Source organism: Chiloscyllium punctatum, chromosome 27 (assembly GCF_047496795.1).
Source record: "Chiloscyllium punctatum isolate Juve2018m chromosome 27, sChiPun1.3, whole genome shotgun sequence".
Lineage (NCBI taxonomy): Eukaryota > Metazoa > Chordata > Chondrichthyes > Orectolobiformes > Hemiscylliidae > Chiloscyllium > Chiloscyllium punctatum.
In genome coordinates, this window is record NC_092765.1 from 44,273,995 (window position 1) to 44,293,160 (window position 19,166).

Here is a 19,166-nt window from a genome sequence, read left to right on the forward strand (position 1 = left end):
CTTTTTAAAACAGCTGTAATTGAGTTCACAGTGATTGTCCCATTCATGTGCCATTGCCATCTGACACTGTGGTCATCTCTTCAATCTTTACAGCACATTTTTATCCTACTCACACCTTTTAGAATGACACTTGGAGTCAAAATGCATTTACCCCTTTGTCTTTATTGAAGATTTCTGATCTGCTCGCTCTGTTGCTTCACCTTTGTCATGTGACCTACATGTGATTTTGCATTTTCCCCATATGATCAGAAAATGGACTTCATCCTCTCTTATTCAACCTTCCTATTTCACATTTATGTAATGACCCTTGGTGACTGCTTGTTTGATAGTAGTAGTGGATGCCAGAAAATCTGTGTTCTGATATTTTCCCTACTGTTTGCTCAGACTGTTCGCAACCTTGAGCTGAGCTTCGAACTTCATGTTGTATCCATGACTGACACCATCTGTTTCTACCATAATACCTGCTTCTCCCATGTATACCTTAGTAATTTTTATCCATTCTTGTCTTCACCATCTCCAAGCTTGACTTCTCTGCCTCTTTGTTTGCCACTTGAGCTCCATCCAATATGAAGGTTTAATTAATCCAGAGCGCCTCTGTAATTTCCCAGCCTTATTCTGCTGTTCAATTCTACTCACTGGTCATTTTCTTGATTGGCTTCCTGCTCCCAACAGGCTGACATGAGGATGGTTGGGAATCCTCTTGTCCTTCCTTCACCTTTCTGTCCCTCCGTTGACCTACTTGATATTGGCTGCTTTCGTCCAAACGTTCCTGGCTTCCTCCCATTGATCATAATGGTAGAAGTGTCAGTAATCCATTTAACTATGAAATTTTCTTCCTAAGACATTTCCAACTTCCTCGTCTCACTCCACTTTCGAAAGGCTTCCCAAATGACAAAGGTGCATTTTAGGTGGTGGCTCTTTTATGTACAGGTGCACTCTCTCAAATCTGGGAGCCTTGAGATCAAGCCATTCAAAATTTCAGAGCTTGCAGGTATCCAGAAAACAAAACCATCTGAGCATTGTTAATTCAGATTGAAATGCCTTAACCCAGATAATAGGAGAAATAGGGAAAGCATTTCAGGATAATGGCCATGTTGCTGCTGACATTAATTCACTTCTCATGGATTAGATGTACTAACTCCTTCAGACCTCCCCCGACATGAGCACCGTTTAAAATGAAAAAAAAAGTTTTTAAATGTCCGTTGTTTGGCCAACACCAGTTTTTAGGTCGCTGGATTTGAGAGTATTCCTATAATTAAAAAAACCTCTCATTCACACAGACTTTAAAACTGAGCCATGTAAAGAGCTATGATCAAGCACTTTAACGGAGGAGTGCTGTCGAGGATGTGAATTTCAGAGCTTGGAGACGAGGCACAACCACAACTAATGGCATGAGAAACTTGGAATGCATCCCACTAATTTTAGCTGCTTGTGTATGTGTTTTGAGTATTGTAGGGCTAGAGGAGCTTAGATAGGGTGAAACCATGAGATCTCAAAGTAAGAAGTTTCAAAATCATTGCTGAACTGAGTGCCAGTGTCAATGAGCCGTTATTGAAATGATTTGGGGAAATGCTGTAATGGCTTAGAGTTCATTAGAGAAAATTTTACAGTTGTGCACTTGGAAACAGTGACAGGATCGCCATGGATTTACAGAGTGGAAATCATGCTTCACAATTTAGATTAGATTACTTAGTGTGGAAACAGGCCCTTCGGCCCAACAAGTCCGCACTGACCCGCCGAAGCGTAACCCACCCAGACCCATTCTCTTACATTTACCCCTTCACCTAACACTACGGGCAATTTAGTATGGCCAATTCACCCAACCTGCACATTTTTGGATTGTGGGAGGAAACCGGAGCACCCGGAGGAAACCCACGCAGACACGGGGAGAATGTGCAAACTCCATACAGAGAGTCGCCTGAGGCAGGAATTGAACCCGGGTCTCTGGCGCTGTGAGGCAGCAGTTCTAACCACTGACCAATGTACTGGAATTTTTCGAGTGTGTAATTAGACTAGAGTTGCTATGGGGAACCCAGTGGATATGGTTTGCTTGGACTTTCAAAAGACTTTTGATAAGGTCCCACGCCAAAGATTGGAATGTGAAATATAAATCCTTGGGACTGGGTGTACTGTACTGATGTATATAAGGAACTAATTGGCAGACAAACACAAAAAAGGATGAACCAGGTCTATTTACAAGTGGAGTCAATGATTCATGGGGTATAACAGGAAGTTCATGCCTGCACCCCAGTTCTTCTTTTTATATATATATATATATATATATATATATATATATATATAATATGTTGATGATTAAGATGAGGGAACTAAAAGAGAACTTTTCAGACAAGACAACGTTGGTTGGAAGGGTGAACTGTGAGAAGAATGCAGAGATGCTTCAGTGTGATTTGGACAAAATTTGAGTGAATGGACAAATGCATGACAAATGGAGTATCATGTGGATAAATGAGGTGATCTACTTTGGTAATTGTAACAAGAAGATCATCATTATCTGATCGGCAGTAGATTGGGAAAGAGTGAGGTGCAGTGTGACCTGGGTGTTCTTCTAAGCTAGTTGCTGAAAGTAAGCATGCAGATCAGTGGGCTGTGAAGAAGGCAAATAGTACATTCGTCTTCTACGTGTGAGGATTTGAGTACAGGATGCCTTCCTGTAATTGCCAAGGGCCTTTGCTGAGATCACACCTGGAGTATTGTGTGCAGCTTTGGCCTCTTTATTTGAGGAAGAATGTTCCTTTTATGTCGGAGGTGGAAGGAGACTGATTTACCAGACTGATTCTTGGGATGACAAGCCTGATGTATGAAGAGTGACTGGTCTATATTCACTGAAGTAAGTGAGGACTGCAGATGCTGAAGATCAGAGTCGAGAGTGTGGTGCTGGAAAATCACAGCTGGTCAGGCAGATGCGAATAGCAGGAAAGTTGACATTTTGGGAGGAGCCCTTCATCAGGAATGCGGCTTGTGAGGCATGGGGGTGGAGAGGTAAATGAGAGGTGAATAGGGGTGGGTGGGAGCAGGAGAAGGTAGTTGGAGGTAGAGGTAATGGTGGTAGTCAGAGAGGAGGGTAGAGTGGATAGGTGGGAAGGAAGATGGACAGGTATGACAGGCCGCGGGCGGTGCTGACTTCTAAGGTTGGATCTGGGATAATGGGGTGGGGGGTGGTGGAGAAATCAGGAAACTGGTGAAGTTCAAATTGATGCCATGTGGTTGGAGGGTCCCATGGCAGAAGATGAGGCGTTCTTCCTACAGGCTTTGGGTGGTTAGGGTGTGGCACCTATCGCACTCTTAGCTACCCCTCTTTCTCCCCCAACCCACCTTCATAACCTTCAACTTGAAATATCTCCTATCAAAATGTCCTGAGAATGCAAGAGGTAGATTTTTAAAATTGGCTACTTTTTCTGAAGGCGTAGGAACAAATTGCTGTTGATATTGGAATCTGTACTGAAAACTACAAATACTGGAGATCACAGCGGGTCAGGCAGCATCCATGGAGAGAGAGAACAGACTAACATTTCGAGTCAGAGCTGAAGTTTCTCTGAAGTTGCTTTGCTGTGTCTTTTTATCCTATAACTGTTGTTTTAGTCCAGTTGTTCAGTGGCAAACTTCAACCTTGATCTTGGTTTGTTGTTGGCTATTTTTCAAGATAAAATTGAGATAATATTTATGTAATCTGTTTTACCATTAATTTTTGGGGGGTTGTACGTGGTGTGCAACAAGATCAGTTAATCGGAACGTGCTGTTAGTATTATAATATGCTCAACAATCTCTCCAAAGAATTATAGTGTGTTAATGTGCAAAGTTGTGCATTTGACCAACTTGTCGCCTTGGAGGGTGTTGGCTGTAACCAACTGCATTATTGATGTAGAGAATCTACTGATTCAACAACTTCCTGATTTCCAGAATCTTAGCTGTCCACAGAAAACATCATTACTGTATAATACATGATATAATCTACATATGCTGCTTGGACACTGACATTTGGTATTTCTATTTGTGAAGCTGGTTGTAGGAATGTCAAATTCTCATTCTCAGAAAAAAAAGAATTAGATGTTCATGGCTTATTTTACAGCTTGTTTAAAAGCAGGCTACTTCTAACTTGCTTCTCTGGTCTCCTTTCTGTTCTCCACCTTCAGTGCTTTGAAATAAATACGTTTGGTGCACACTTACTCTTTTTTTTTATTTCTTTTGCCCATAGGACGCACAGAATCACCATCACTAACTTCTGTCTTGGAAAGCATCTAGTTAGTGAGGATGATTTACTGAAAGATCAGCGGGGGAGTCCTGCCTACATTAGCCCTGATGTTCTGAGTGGTGAGTTCCCAATTCTGTCTGATGACTATATACTGTTGGCAGGAGAGTGGGTGGTTTGCAATGTTAAGGCTGCCTGTGTTCTTGCATCAGTGTTTACTGAGTATAGCAATATGAGACAGGAAAGCCTTCTCCAGTCTCTACACCCACTATTTTTTCCTGTTATTCAGTCCTTCCAGCTTCCACTGAAGTGTTTCTGTACTGTAATCATATGTATCATCTAGATGCTTTAACAACTGGTAAAACAGATGTAAGAGAATGTGAGGAAGTACCTTTTTTTTTGCTTTTGAAAAGAGGTCTTCATTCTAGTTCAGATATGAATATTCAAATTTTCAGTTCTTGTAAGTTTCTATAACTCTTTTGAAGAGATTTGAATTTCTTGTTGAAAATATACACAGGAATTCATCTTTTAAAACTTGTACTGACTAAAAGCAGTTCAGGAAAAAAAATGTTTTTTATTATTACTTATTTTTTGAAACGCACTCTGCACATTACACTCCTTAAAGCCAACAGTCCAGGACCCAACCTTCAGTGAGTTTCTCTGACTCCACTTTGCTGCGTATTAATTTTGAATGACTATTCCAAGGTACTTTGATAAGTTTTAGGAGCTTCTTAAACCCTGGATAACAGTAAATCTATTTCTGTTGCTGCTTCTTTCTCTAGCTTTCCAGATTCCAGAGAAATTTCCCCAGATCTTTGAGATGGCTGCTGAATGTATCATTTCAACTAGTCTCCCTTCTGCATCCGGATGCAGTACCTTACAAAAGATCACAACTTCACACTACTGACCTCCTAGAACTACTCTCTCTGTTCCTTGGTTCAGTGAGAAGTTTGTAAACCAATAGAAAGCCAACTGACTTTCTCTGCCATCTTACACTCAAAGCCATATAAACATACAAACTTTCATCTAGGGAAAAAAAACTGATGATTTTACCTTGACTCGTCCTCAACTCCCTTTTATGTTTGAAATAAATAGACAATTTATAGTGCAAACTGTTTGAAATCTGATACCTACAACCTCTTGTAGGGACGTTTGGAGGCAGAGCCTTTTTTTTAAAACCTCAGGATCTGCAACCATTGTCGTGCAACGTAATACCTTGCACAGCCTTCTCTGTAAAATGAGCTTTTCTTTTGATCGTTTCAAACCACCAGACTTTGTGTGAGGCAGACTTCAGAGCAGGTCACATGACTCATGTTTGAAACGTCAGCAAAGCAGAGGGAGTGGAGAGGACAAACAAGATTCTGTGCAACTTAGCTCCAGCTTGAGTCAAGAGAGGGTCAGTAGTGGTGGTGCGGCTATAAAGAGCCTGGGTAGCTTGGTGTTAGAGTTATGGTAACTGAGTGGAAAGGAGAGGGTTGTGAAGTGGAGCGGCTCAGTGAGTTATGAGTTTGAAAAGAGAACTTCAACATGAATTTACCAGCCAGACTGAGTACTGAAATGCTGAGATTACTTCAGATATTTGCTACAGTTGTATTGGTTAGTGGTATTGATGATGATAGAAAATGTTTCTAGAATACCAATGTTTCTATTCATCAGTTTAATTATTCTGTCTACTTGAAGTAGTGTAGAGGTATTTGCAATTCACTGTAGATCTGCATTAGTGCAGTAATTGTGCGGTTCTTGGTTACAAGACTGTTTCAGGTCTTCTGACAACTGATAACTCTGGGTAATCCAGATGTTCATAGATGTGACTTGAAACATTGTGGCAGCTGATGAAATTTAAATTTTGTTAATTTAGTCTGGAATCCAGAGTTTGTCTCATTCATGATCATTAAACTGTTGAATTGGTGTAAAAACCTCTCCTGTTCACTCATGTCCTTCAGAGAAAAAGATCTGTCCATATCCAAGTGGGCGGCACGGTGGCACAGTGGTTAGCACTGCTGCCTCACAGCGCCAGAGACCCGGGTTCAATTCCCGCCTCAGGCGACTAACTGTGTGGAGTTTGCACATTCTCCCCGTGTCTGCGTGGGTTTCCTCCGGGTGCTCCGGTTTCCTCCCACAGTCCAAAGATGTGCAGGTCAGGTGAATTGGCCATGCTAAATTGTCCGTAGCGTTAGGTAAGGGGTAGATGTAGGGGTATGGGTGGGTTGCGCTTTGGCTGGGCGGTGTGGACTTGTTGGGCTGAAGGGCCTGTTTCAACACTGTAAGTAATCTAATCAACTTGGTTGGTATGTGACCTCACTCCCACAGGAGTGCTTGACTTTTATTTGCCTCTGAAATGATCCAACAAGTCAATAAGGAAAACTTAAGGATAGGCAATAAAACGCCAGCATTGCACAAGACCCAAGAATGAATAAAAAAGGAGAGGGGATATCGCAGTTGAACTTGATTTGCTGTTTTATTTTGAGACTCGCGTCTGTGCAGTTTCCTCCATCGAGTCATTGGTAAGTGACCAGAATATGGAGTTCGGCTGCTTCTCTTCCATAAATACTGAAACCAGTTGTCACACTTCAGGTGATCGCTCATTGGGCATGGTGGGAATTAAATCTGTGATTTTTCTGATTGTTCTAACTTTTTGTTGTGCTTTTATCATATGTTTCTTGATATACCAATGTTGCTAGAGTTGTTTTGCAACTCTAGTTGTCCAAAGGTTTGCAGTGCAATGTCTTGAAGTGATTTTCTTTGTGGCTGAGTGCATTAATGAGCACTCAAGTCAACTGTGCAGTGTGGGGCTGGCATCGCATGTATGACTGGTTGTGTTATACTGCAATGTTTGTTTTCTTACACAGCAATATTCTCCAAGAAATTGGCAGCTTCCACGCTGATGAAGGACTTATGCCCGAAATGTCAACTTTCCTGCTCCTTGGATGCTGCCTGACCTGCTGTGCTTTTCCAGCGACACACTTCTTGACTCACTCTTCAGTATCTGCACTCCTCACTTTTTCTCTCAGCTTGCAAGCTTTTCCTTGTTCACCTTCACAATTCACAATGACAGGAATGGAGTGTGCGTATTTCTAAATTCTAATGTACTGCAACACAAATGGCATCCAGCCTGTTCAGCTTAGTCTTGTTACCAATCTTAATTCTGCAATCTTGCAGCAGTAACTTTAATTAGAGATTTGATTTGTATTTTGTATACTTGACATGATCTAACAGTATGTTTAGGTTGGTCAATTAGCAACAATATGTTTAATTGGATTACTATTATTTTGAATTGTCAACAATTTACCTTCTTTATGAAGCTTTTATCAATTTTTTTTCCCATCACCCTCAAAAGCACTTGACTCCTGTTTCGTGTTATGATAATACTGCTTTTCCTTTGCAAATTGTTTGGAGGAAATAATGTTGTTAGTGTTTGAGTTGTGGCTGCTCAGTATTCCTCCTTTCCCACTCCATTTCTTTCCTCCTGTTCTGAATATATTTGCTCAAGATTTCTAACTGGTTTCCTAATGGACAGTATTTCATCAAAGCCTTAATAGTAAGTGGTGACAAGCAGTGGGAAGACATTGCAGCCAACACTGATATTTACCCAAACAGTGACTTTAGGGAGCAGAATTGTTCTTTCTCTCTGTTGCCCTGACTTAACTATGATACTAACGCAACCTTTGTCTTGCCATTTTGGTGAAATTAGTAAATCGTGTAAAAGCCAGAGTTTGAATCTTGGACCTTCAGCTCTCTGCAACTCAGTATTGCATTAGTAAATTTACCAAGTAAGCAGTAGGAGAATCTTCACATTTGGATGGGTGTATTTATGAATGTTTATCACAATTTGTGTGTTAACTTCACAGTTTTGGGGCGAGTAGATGTGTAACTATTGTCATGTAGATTTTAAGAGGATTGCAAACACGGCGGTGTACCATGTTTACCTGTCAAACGAAAGAGCAGCCATCAGTTTAATCGCTCTGACCTTGCAAAGCAAATTAAATCTCAATAACTTAAACAATAAATTAGGTTTTGAACAAGTACATAGACCAAGCCTTGAGCATAGTATGTCAGAATAAGTCAGCTGGAAATGGGCATTTCTTGTTCACTATCTGCTTGCTCAGTTGTAATTCCCTAAGTGATGGTATGTATTCACAAGTTTTAGAGAAAAGTGACAAAAGTTTTATAACTGAAACTGCTTCCTGGTCTGAAGTGTTGATGGCCACCAAAGGCAACTGCCTATGAACAAGTAATTTTTTAAAAAAAATTTGAGGTATCAATTTAGTTCGTCTGTATGTGATATCAAATACATACCGTTGGTGTTGACTCTAGATTGCTTGCTGAAATAGCCGAGGAAGCCACTTGTTTGGCTAAAGATCTACCATACTACAGCATTTCAATGCTCTGGTCTCGCCTCCTCCATATTCAGATAATTGAGGGATGGCAAGAAATGTTGGTCTCACCAGCAACACTGACATTTTGAGAATGTGTAAATCTAAAAACAAAATCAATCAAGAACCACCTGTTAACTAACGGAGTAATCGGCTTTCTATAAACTAGTTAGGTGTCAAAAGCTGATGTGACGGCTTTCTGGTCACGACAGTTGATGGGATTTGAATGAGCAGCAGTGCACAGCCATAATAATTGAGGAGTAGAATCTGGATGTAGCAAATTGTTGTGATAGCATTCCTTCATCTTTTATAAACAAGATGTGATAAGTGTGTGTGTTATAAAACATTTTTTTTCTGCAGTGGATGTGTCAAATTACACAATTTTCTACAAAATAGTTGGGATGCCAAAAAAAGCAGATGTGATATTGGATACCAGTGGTCATTGGTCAGTTTCACTTAGATTATCTATATGGTGTGGCATTGATCCCCATGTTCATCGCTGACACCAATTCTGTAATATAACATACCAAGCATTTGTGCGTATCTGTTGTTACTCGCAGTGTTAGACATGTTTTCATTTTCTCTATATCCATTATTTGAGTTATGCTTGTTGGAATTTGCATCAGAATCATCTGATTATCTGTAGGATCAACAAAGGCACTTGAGACTGACCATGACTATTGGCTGTTGGAGGAATTGGGGTTGGATATTCATTGTTCTACCATACTGCCTTCCCAACAAAAGATTACAAAGTTGACATGATTGTCTCAGCCCTGCCAAGTGATGTCCAAACATGTGGCTTTGGGTCAGTATATGAAAAATCTGAGAAATGGTGGACAAGAGCTTAATGTTGAGGAAAAGTGAGATTCATTAGTTTCAAATTGGGAGATATTAGTCAGGTTGAGGCTATTGAGGGAAAGAAACATTCAGTGGCTGTAGTTACAGTTATCGCAGAGAAAGATGATCGTGGTTATTGGAGGCTGCTCACTGTGGTTAGAGGATATTGCTGTAGAGATTACTAAAAGCAGACTCAACCTGCCTGCCTTAAGCTGTATCATCAAAAGGGTCCCTCTTTTATTGAGTCAAGTTGTTTATTTGTTCCAGCATCTGCTAAATTATCCGAGTCATTGTGTGCAGGATACAACCCACATCAAATTTGTAACTGCTGCATTGGTTAGTCCCACCCCTACAATCTTCACCAGTATTTTCCCCGACTATCAGCAACATGGTGGTTGCCATTGGCCAATAAGTTAACTGGGCCAGCCACATCAACAACCTGTTTAAAAGTTGATTACTGTGTGGCTTTGTTTTTGAAATTTGAATCTCCAATAAAACTGTCTGTCATGGTGAGGGGGAGTGAAAAATAAAACCAGACTTACCTTATATAACAGATTCCACTCTTGGAACTGTACCACTCGTGTCTGGCACTATTGAGCCGAGCTCTACACTCTTGGACTTCTGCCCATTGAAGCAAGAACTTGTGTTCTAAAAGAAACCAAGCAACCTGAGCACTCCTAATATTACCCACTGGCTGTTTATTTCACTAATGATCCACTGTGTCCTCTGACCTTGATTGTCTCCTCCTTTTGTCAGGAATCCACAGGGGAGAGAACCAATATTTTTCAATCTGCAATTCCTTTCAATACTTCTGATTTATAACAGAATTCCTGAAATTTTACTCATTTAATTAAATTATTAATAGGCTAACAGTTATAAAACAAATCTATGATTATATTTAGCTAAATTATATTTAGGTAATTAAAGTTCATACTGATTTAGCAATAAAACCTTGGGAATTGCAGTGTACAAACCAACAAAGCTTTGTCCTGAATAAACAAGACCTTCTGCTGAGCAATTTGTGAGCATGTGGGAATAGTTGTATGTTGCTTAATCATTGTATAGTGCGTTGCACTTTACATCTTTATTTTGGCTGGCGTTGTAAAAAGATAACTGGATTTATTGGGAAATAGGTTCTGGACAAGCTTCTTGGAGTTGTATGAACTTGATGCATTTCTGATTAAGTTACTGCCTTATTTTTGAAAACTTATGCATTTTAGTTAAAAAAGCATTTGGATTGGCAATGATTGCCTAATCATAGTATAGTGAATGGATATAAAATATTTTTCTCCCAATGGTGATCCTCTTTTTGGAATTACTCTAAAAACATCAGAAAGCATTGCATTCCTTATTTTGAGTTGGTTTTGCTCAAAGTGGGCTATTGTCAATCATGATGAGCAAGAAGCAGTCATGTTGAATAATTACTTTGACTCAGTATTTCTGGTACAAAAGAAAGAGAGCTTTCGAGAAGTCCTGAGGAAATTAATAGTGGATGAGGGACAGGGACTGAATAAAATTAACTTAAGACATTGATCATGAGGAAAGTAATGGAACCACACAGAAAATAAAAAAATGCTGGAAATCACAGCAGGTAAGGCAGCATGCGTGGAGACAGCGCAAGCTAGCGTTTAGAGTCTAGATAATTCTTCAACAGTATCCATCCCACGTGTGTTAAAGAATTTGGGAGAGCACATTGTAAATGCCCTAATTATAACATTTGCATTTCCCAGGTACTCTGGATTGTAAAATTGTCTGACGCTGCTTACTAAGAAGGATAAAAGAGGAAAACCAGTGAATTACAGGCATGTTAGCCTAACATTGGTGATGGAGAAATTTTTAAGAGTCTGAAATCAAGAGCACCTCAAATTTTCAGTGAATCAAGGAGAGCCAGCATGGATTTGTGACAATTAGGTCATGCCTGACAAACCTCATTGAATGTTTTGAAGAGGTGATGGAGGTATTGGACAGGGGAATGCCTATGGATGTTGTTTCTCTGGACTTCCAGAAGGCATTTGATAAGGTCGTACAGAAGAAACTGTTAACTCAAGTAAAAGCCCACGGAATTGGGTGCAAATTATTGAAATTAGTTGATTGGCAGGTAACAAAGTCAGGCGAATGGGTAGGCACTCAAATTGGCAGGATGTGACTGGTGGTCTTCCACAGATCTGCTAGGTTTTCAATTATTCTCATTGCTTTTATTCAAGTTGCTAATAAATAAAGAAAGTCATATCACTAAATATGATGACACAGTTATTCTGCATTGTAGGCAGTGCAGATGATAACATAAAGTTAACAAAGGCATATTGATAGACTAGGTGAATAGGCAAAACTTTGGCAGATGAAGTTCAATGCATGAAACTGTGAGGTTATCCATTTTGGGTCCACAAAGGATAGGTCAGGTACTTTCTAGATGGCATGAACTTGCATACAGTGGATCTCCAAAGACACTTCGCAGTTCAGATGTTAAAAAGTCATGAACAGGTGCAGAAAATAATCAAGAAGACTAATAGAATACTGGTCTTTTTCTCAAGAGAGCTGGAGTGTCAGGATGTAGACATTATGCTGCAGTTATCCAAAGCCCTGCTTAGATTCTATTGGAGTGTTGAGAGCAGATCTGGGCACTATACTTTAGGGAGGATATATTGGCCTCTTGGGAGTTCAACATAGGTTTACAAAACTGGCTCTTGGACCTTGGGGGTTAAGTTATGAGCACAAATTTTACAAATTAGGTCTGCTTCTCTAGAATTTAGAAAGTTAAGTCTTCAAGACGTTAGCAGGAAAAGACAGGGTAGATAAAGATGAACTGTTTCCACTGGTTGGGGTTCAAAACCAGGAGGCGTAGTGTAAAGCTTCAGACCAGACCAGTGAGGAGGGATGTTAGGCACTTTCTTGTACAGAGGTGGAAGAGGTTTGGAATTCTCTTCCACATCTGCAGTTGATGCTAAGATCACTTGTTAGCTTTAAATCTTACATGCTCTTTTTTGTATTGAGCAAAGCTATTAAGGGCTATGGGCTACAGGCAGGTACAGGGAATTAGGCAAAAGATTGGCCATGATCTGATTGAATGGTGGAACAGGTTTGATGGGCTGGATGGCCTGCTGTTGTTCCTGTGTTCCTAAGATTGGATATTACATGAGAAAAAGCTCAAGTTCTGCTCCCTCCCTGCCTCTGGTATCCTTTATTAACTAACAGGCAAGTTAGAGGGCAAGGAATCAGCAACTTCAGAAATCATTATATACAATTCATCAAAACTTATGGTGCAGTACAGGCCGTTCAGCCCACTGATCTGTGCTTCATGGTAGACTATGGTATATTGGTAACATCACTTGGCGAGTAATGCAGCGGCCGAGGCTAATATTCTGGCAATGAGGCATTCGCATCTCACCGGGACAGCCAGTGGAATTTAAAGGCCGTTAATAACACTGGAATATAAAGCTAGGCTTCGTCCTGGTGGTCAGTACAGCCATCATCAAAGTTGCTGTTTGAAACAAAATATTATTCACTAATGCCCTTTAAATCTGTCATGTTTACCAAACCCAAAGCAGTGTGATTGATTATTGGCTGCCCTCTGAAGAGGGCCCTTCAGTTCAATGCAGTTAGGAATGGACGACAAATACTAGCTAAATTATAAATGCTTAGCAACACTGTCAGCATCCCACACAACAATAAAGGGGGGGAAAAAAACTGGCTCCCGAACATATTTAACTCTGTCAGCACATTTTATTCTCATTTACATAGTGCCTAGATTTCCTGTGGTAAAAATGCTACTTTCAATTTTAATTCTCCTGTGTGGAGTAGGTTCAATTTTGAATTGAAGAAACGTTCTACAGTTTCAGCAGGCTGTGGGGGGAACGACTTGCTGTCATTGTTTGCCACGCATGATATAAATTTCTGTGCTTGATGTCTTGAGTGTAATCTGTCTTAATTTTGGCTGTTCTGAACCAAAATCAATGTAAGCACATTAGTTAAACGATGGCCTTCAGTTTTATTGTGGGATATCGTTTTACCGTTCATTCACTTCAATTTTTATTATGTCAAATACGTCTTGAAACTCAAAATATGGTGTGAACGTTCTGTTTTCATTTTCATTCTCTTTACAGGAATGAGTCAGGAGTTCACACTTCACATTCTGAATAGATCATGCACAAACCACAAAACCCCAGCTATCCCAGAATTTAGTAATTTCATTTGTAACCTGGTTTGGAAGTGTCATTGGTGCTAAATTGTTGCACTCATTTCTGTTATAGGATTATGATGAGTTAAGTGGAAATGATGGCCTAGCGGTGGTATCGCTAAACTATTAACCCAGAAAATTAACTAATGATCTCGGGTGCCAGGTTCATTCCCACCACAGTACGTGGGAATTTGAATTTGATTAAAAAGCTTTCTAGAATTAAGAATTCACCAGTGATAATGAAACCATTGTCGATTGTCTGAAAAATCCATCTGGCTCACTAATGTCCTTCAGGGAAGGTAATTTGCCATCCTCACCTGATGTGGCCTTCTAAATGTGTCTCCAGACCCACCGCAATGGGTCTGAAAACGCAGCTGCCCTCTGAAATGGTCTAGGACCCACTCAGTTCTATTAATTGCTGTGAAGTCTCAACAAAGAAATGAAATGCCAGACCACCTGGCATTAACCTGGGCACAGGAAAAGACAATGGCAGAGATAGCTCTGTCAACCTTGCAAAACCCTCCTTACTAATATCTGGGGGCTAGTGCCGAAATTGGGAGCACTCGCTCACAGACCAGTCAAGCAACAGCCTGACACAGTCATACCTTACAGAGCATGTTCCTGACACCATCATCCCTGGATATGTCTTGTCCCACTGGTAGCAGTTGTCTTGGGAGTCCTCAATGTTGATCCTGGACCCCATAAAGTCTTGTGCTTTGGGTTAAACATTTGCAAGGAAACCTCCTTGATTATCACAAACTGTCCTCCCTCTGCTAACGAATCAGTGCTCCTCCATGTTGAACAATGGAGAAAGCAGTGAGGACAGCAAGGGTGAAAAATGCACACTTTTCCACCACCAAAAGTGCCTCTGCAGCAGCACTATTGATTGAGTTGGTGGGGTTCAAAAGGACATTGCTTCTAGACTGGGTTTGCAGCTGGTGGTGAGGGAACCAACAAGAGGGAAAACATACCTGACTTCATTCTTACCAATCTGTCAGCTGCAGATACATCTGTCCATGACAGTATCAATAAGAGTGATCACCACACGGTCCTTGTGGAGACGAGTCCTGCCTTCTCATTGAGAATGATCTCCATCATGTTTGTAGCACTATCACTGTACTAAATGGGACAGGCTTCAAACCGATCTAGCTACTCAAGGCTGAACATCGGTGAGGCATTGTGAACCATCATCGTAAACTGAAATCACTGGATATCAGGGGGCAAACTCTACTTACTGAAGTCGTAAATGGCATATGGGAAGATGGTTGTGGTTGTTGGTCAGTCATCTCAGCTGCAGTGCTTCTCTGCAGGATTTCCGCAGGGTCGTGTCCGAGGTCCAACCATCTTCAGCTGCTTCTTCATTGACCTTCTCTTATTCATTAAACGATTAATTATGATTGCTGGTCAGAATCATGGAATTCTAAACTGAAGGGCATTTTGTCAACCTGCAGCACATGGGCTGCAGTAGTTCAAGAAGGAAGCTCACTAGCACCTTCTCAAGGGCAACTAGGGATAGGCAATAAATGCTGGACGACCAATTATGCCCATATCACGAGTAAATAAAAGCACTTGGAACTCAGCAGTCTATATGGTGAAATGATTTGGCGATGCCAGTGTTGGACAGGGATGTACAAAGTTAAAAATCACACAGTTAAAAATTCCACAGCACCAGGTCACAGTCCAACAGGTTTATTTGGAAGCACTAGCTATTGGAGCACTGCTCCTTCATCAGGTGTTTGTGGAGAATCACAACCGTCACAGCCGCAACCACCTGATGAAGGAACAGCGCTCTGAAAGCTAGTGCTTCCAAGCAAACCTGTTGGACTATAACCTGGTGTTGTGTGATTTTTCACTGTGGTGAAAGCACTTTCATAGGGCTGTTTAGTTAGGAGTGCCACTACATTGACTTTATGACAGTGGAGGAACTGCAATGTAGTTCTCTATCAGGATGTTTTAGGGGATAATTTCAGGTGATGTTGCCTTGTGCTTGCAACCCTTGTTCTGGGCCGGGGGCGTTTTTTTTTACCTGAAGCAACTTTCTTTAAAAGAAAAATTGCTCAAAGTAAAGACTGTTGGGAACTATGTGCTGAAAATTTGGCATTTCTAAACCAAGTACCTAACGTGACAAATACTCTAGTACGTTGCTTAGTTTGTACATATAATAACTAAGTCCATTTTCTATTAATATCAAGAAAAATAAATTGAAGCAGACTTAATTTTCACTTTTATAATTTCTTTGTAAATTGTTCAGTAAAGTCTCTTTGAAACTAAAAGTTTACTTAAGATGCGTATAATTAAGACAATTTTTTGCTTGCTTATTCTCGAGCCAAACCTAGCTAATTGTGTCTGGCAATATTAGAAACACTAATAATTGTGGCCTATATTGATTGGCGTAGCTGTACCACTCAAATAAGTTTATTTTAGAGCATGATGGTTTCTGTTAAAATAATTTTAAACAGGAAAGTGGGGAATCATGATGAGCTTTATATTTTCACAATGTAAACACAACTCTTACTATGTTTTTTTAAAAATTAAAACTCTTCTCCTAATGACGCAGTATTCAGAAAAGCTTTGGAATCAGTAAATGAGATGCTAAGGAGCTGTCTGCAGCTTGAATTGCAGACCCATATTCATGTCGTAGAGGTTGCAGGTTTTGGAGATGCTGATGAAGAGTTTCCAAAATGCATCTTGGAGATAGTACTGTACACATTGAAACCAAATTGTGTAGGTCATGGTAATGAACGTTTAAGATCTTATTTAAGTTTGCATAGAAGATTGAAATGCAAAAATGAATCATTGAGTGAAATGCTTCTGTGATCTAAGCAAAGCTTAACATTGTTAAATGTGCAGAGAACAGTATTATTTCATGTAGGATTCCAAGCAACAGTTCCATGTTCCGTCATGGTTAAGGATGGGGGAAATTAGAGCAGTGAGCATTCAGGGCCTGTGGCGCTCTGCTAAGCCTTGCGCTGAAGGTTAATGTTTGTGTCTGCACAGGCACTTAATGGTATCTGTGATGACGTAGAAATGAAAATAATTAAAAACCAATCTTTAATGCAAGACGTCCTTGGTTACATTGTCAACCCTTTGTACTGTTGTAGTGTTGGATTGGCAGGGGCCTGGAAGCCGATTGTAAGACAGCCAAGTTTCTTAGTTAATGAGTCACATGTACGAAGAACGCTGCAGCTTTAGCCAAGTACATTATTTTGTGTTTTTTTTTCAGGTCGACCGTACAGGGGCAAACCCAGTGACATGTGGGCACTTGGTGTAGTGCTCTTCACCATGCTTTATGGGCAGTTTCCATTTTATGACAGCATACCTCAAGAGCTCTTCAGGAAAATAAAAGCAGCTGAATATACCATCCCAGAGTAAGTTGGTAATTTTGTCTTTGGCTTAAAAATAACTTGTGTACTTGTTACAAATATGATTTTATGTCAGTGTTTTTTATATTTGTCATATCCTCTGGATGTTGACTGTAATATGTAATGGACAGCTAGATGGAGCAATTCTCGATCTGAGGTATTTGTTATTTTCACAAGCCAGTTTAGAGTGGCCATGTTACAACAGTTAGTAATTGAGAGTTCAAGAGACAGTTAAACAAGTTAAAAGTGGATTTTTTTTTGTTAAATGCAGATGAAAGTAATCTGCTTATTCATAAGATTTTCACTTTTAAAGGAAGTATTTGTCCCTGCAGTAAGTCCTTGTGATCCCTTCATTGCCGCACCTGACCTAAGTGATTCAGTGGTTTTTATTTCACTGCTTGGGAGTATATCCATCTGTCGATTACCCCTCATGTAAAGTGCTTTTTGATATATTTTCCATTTTTTAGCTTTTGTTGGTTCACACCAATGTCATCTTGTTTTACTGTTTGGATTTGTCTTTTTTAAACCATTTAACAATGTTCAGTATCTCTAAGATTACCTCTTCGACATCTGCCTTCAAAGCTGAAGAGCTCAAATTTCTTTACTGTGCGGCCTCTGAGCTGGGCCAGTCCTACCTCCAGACCTTAAATGTCTTAGTGAACAGAGTTGAGGTGCTGTCTGACCAGAGCACTGCATTAATTGGGCATATTTTCTTCTTGCTTGTATTGGATCTGTAATTACGTAATTAATGGGCCTAGTTTGCAGTTCTTCATTGTTTACTCATTGTTAAAAGCCATATCTATGAAGGCTCCTGGATCTATTTCATTGTTTCTTCCAATCTGACCACTTTGCATTACTCTGCCATTATTCTTGCATGAGTCAGAGTGTTGTATCTGTTCTCTTGGTTTTTTTAAGATATTGTCTTTAATGAACTGACTTGTCTATTTCTTTCTATTTTTGCTTGCATAAGGTGCAAATTTGTACCGCTGTTGAAAGTGTTGCTGACCCTGACAATCTGAAGAAGCTGAATTGCATGTACAACTGAAATGAACAAAGTTGCTGAAATTTCTGGGAGTGGGATTGGTGACTGTAGCTTTTATTGCTGATGAGTCACTTGCCACATACTGGCTAGGCTCCACAGTGCCTCCATGTCAGCTTTCTGGTTATTAGTCAGTGTTTAAACAACACTACTCAAAACAAACACCATGAAATATATGTTCAGAGTTCTTTAAAAATATGCTTCCATTATTAAAGGGAAATGAAAATGCTTCAGTTTTCTTTGTGAGCAGGCTGAATCTATCTATATCTCTCATCAGCCTATTCAGCTCAATGTTAAATGATGTAACTGGGAGACAGCACTTTGGGATCTCAGCAACATAAGGACAAATATGCTACTGTGTTGCCTTTATACAAGTTAGTCCTGAAAGCTAGCACTCTTTGTTGAACAATGTCTGTACTAGCTTGTAAAGATTTGCCAGTTGGGCTAAATCCTGGAATGCTGTGGCACCTGTAGGACTAGCTCAGAAATTAGTGACACCTTAAGGAAAGAGAGTTCAACATTTGTGCTTTAATTGTGAAATCAAGGAGTGGTTTTATGTTCTTTTTGCAGCTAGGAAATTCCTTTTCAAACATTCATTTGTAGGCAAATATGATAAGTCTATGCACAAATTCCTTTGTTTTTTAGAAACAAAAGTTGTGGTGGATGACCACTGATTCCATTTGGGTGTTTAGTTGCAAACTGATGAAAGTGAAAGCTGGGAAAAGTTCCAGTAGGTCCATTTTTTTTCAATAGTGTAACTTAATTGTTACACTAAACTGACCTGTTGTTCCCTCGCTATCCACCAATCATGCAGTCACGTGAGGTGGAAGTGGAATGAAAGCACCAAGCAAATTTAGGCATTTAAAACAAAAACTGTTAAAGGATTTGTTAGTTTCCAATGAGAGTCTGAGTCACAGGGTGGTTTCAGGTAACCTGTATTTTCAGATTTTCAGTTCAGTGTCATTTCTCCAGAGCAATAAGGCGCACAAAGTTTGTAAGTAATTTATTTCAAAGAGCTCAAGCTGAAAGTGCCATCACCACCACCCCAATCCCAAGTACAGCATCTTATACAGTTCAAGCTTGCCTTAGCAATTTACTTGCTGTCGCGTACGTAGTTTAACTGTCGATAATCCTTAACCCGAAGGACGTACAGCAATTAAGCTAATCATATCAC

At 40.0% G+C, this 19,166-nt stretch overlaps 1 protein-coding gene across 2 annotated transcripts in view; it reads left to right on the plus strand.

The window, feature by feature from the left end:
* Window positions 1-19,166, plus strand: part of stk40 (serine/threonine kinase 40) — a 73,286-nt gene that overhangs the window by 41,517 nt on the left and 12,603 nt on the right. For both annotated transcript variants that reach the window (XM_072548567.1, XM_072548568.1), the window contains exons 7-8: window positions 4,214-4,329; window positions 16,815-16,959. In XM_072548567.1, the coding sequence (XP_072404668.1) occupies window positions 4,214-4,329; window positions 16,815-16,959 (261 nt within the window). The remainder of the gene's footprint in view (window positions 1-4,213; window positions 4,330-16,814; window positions 16,960-19,166) is intronic.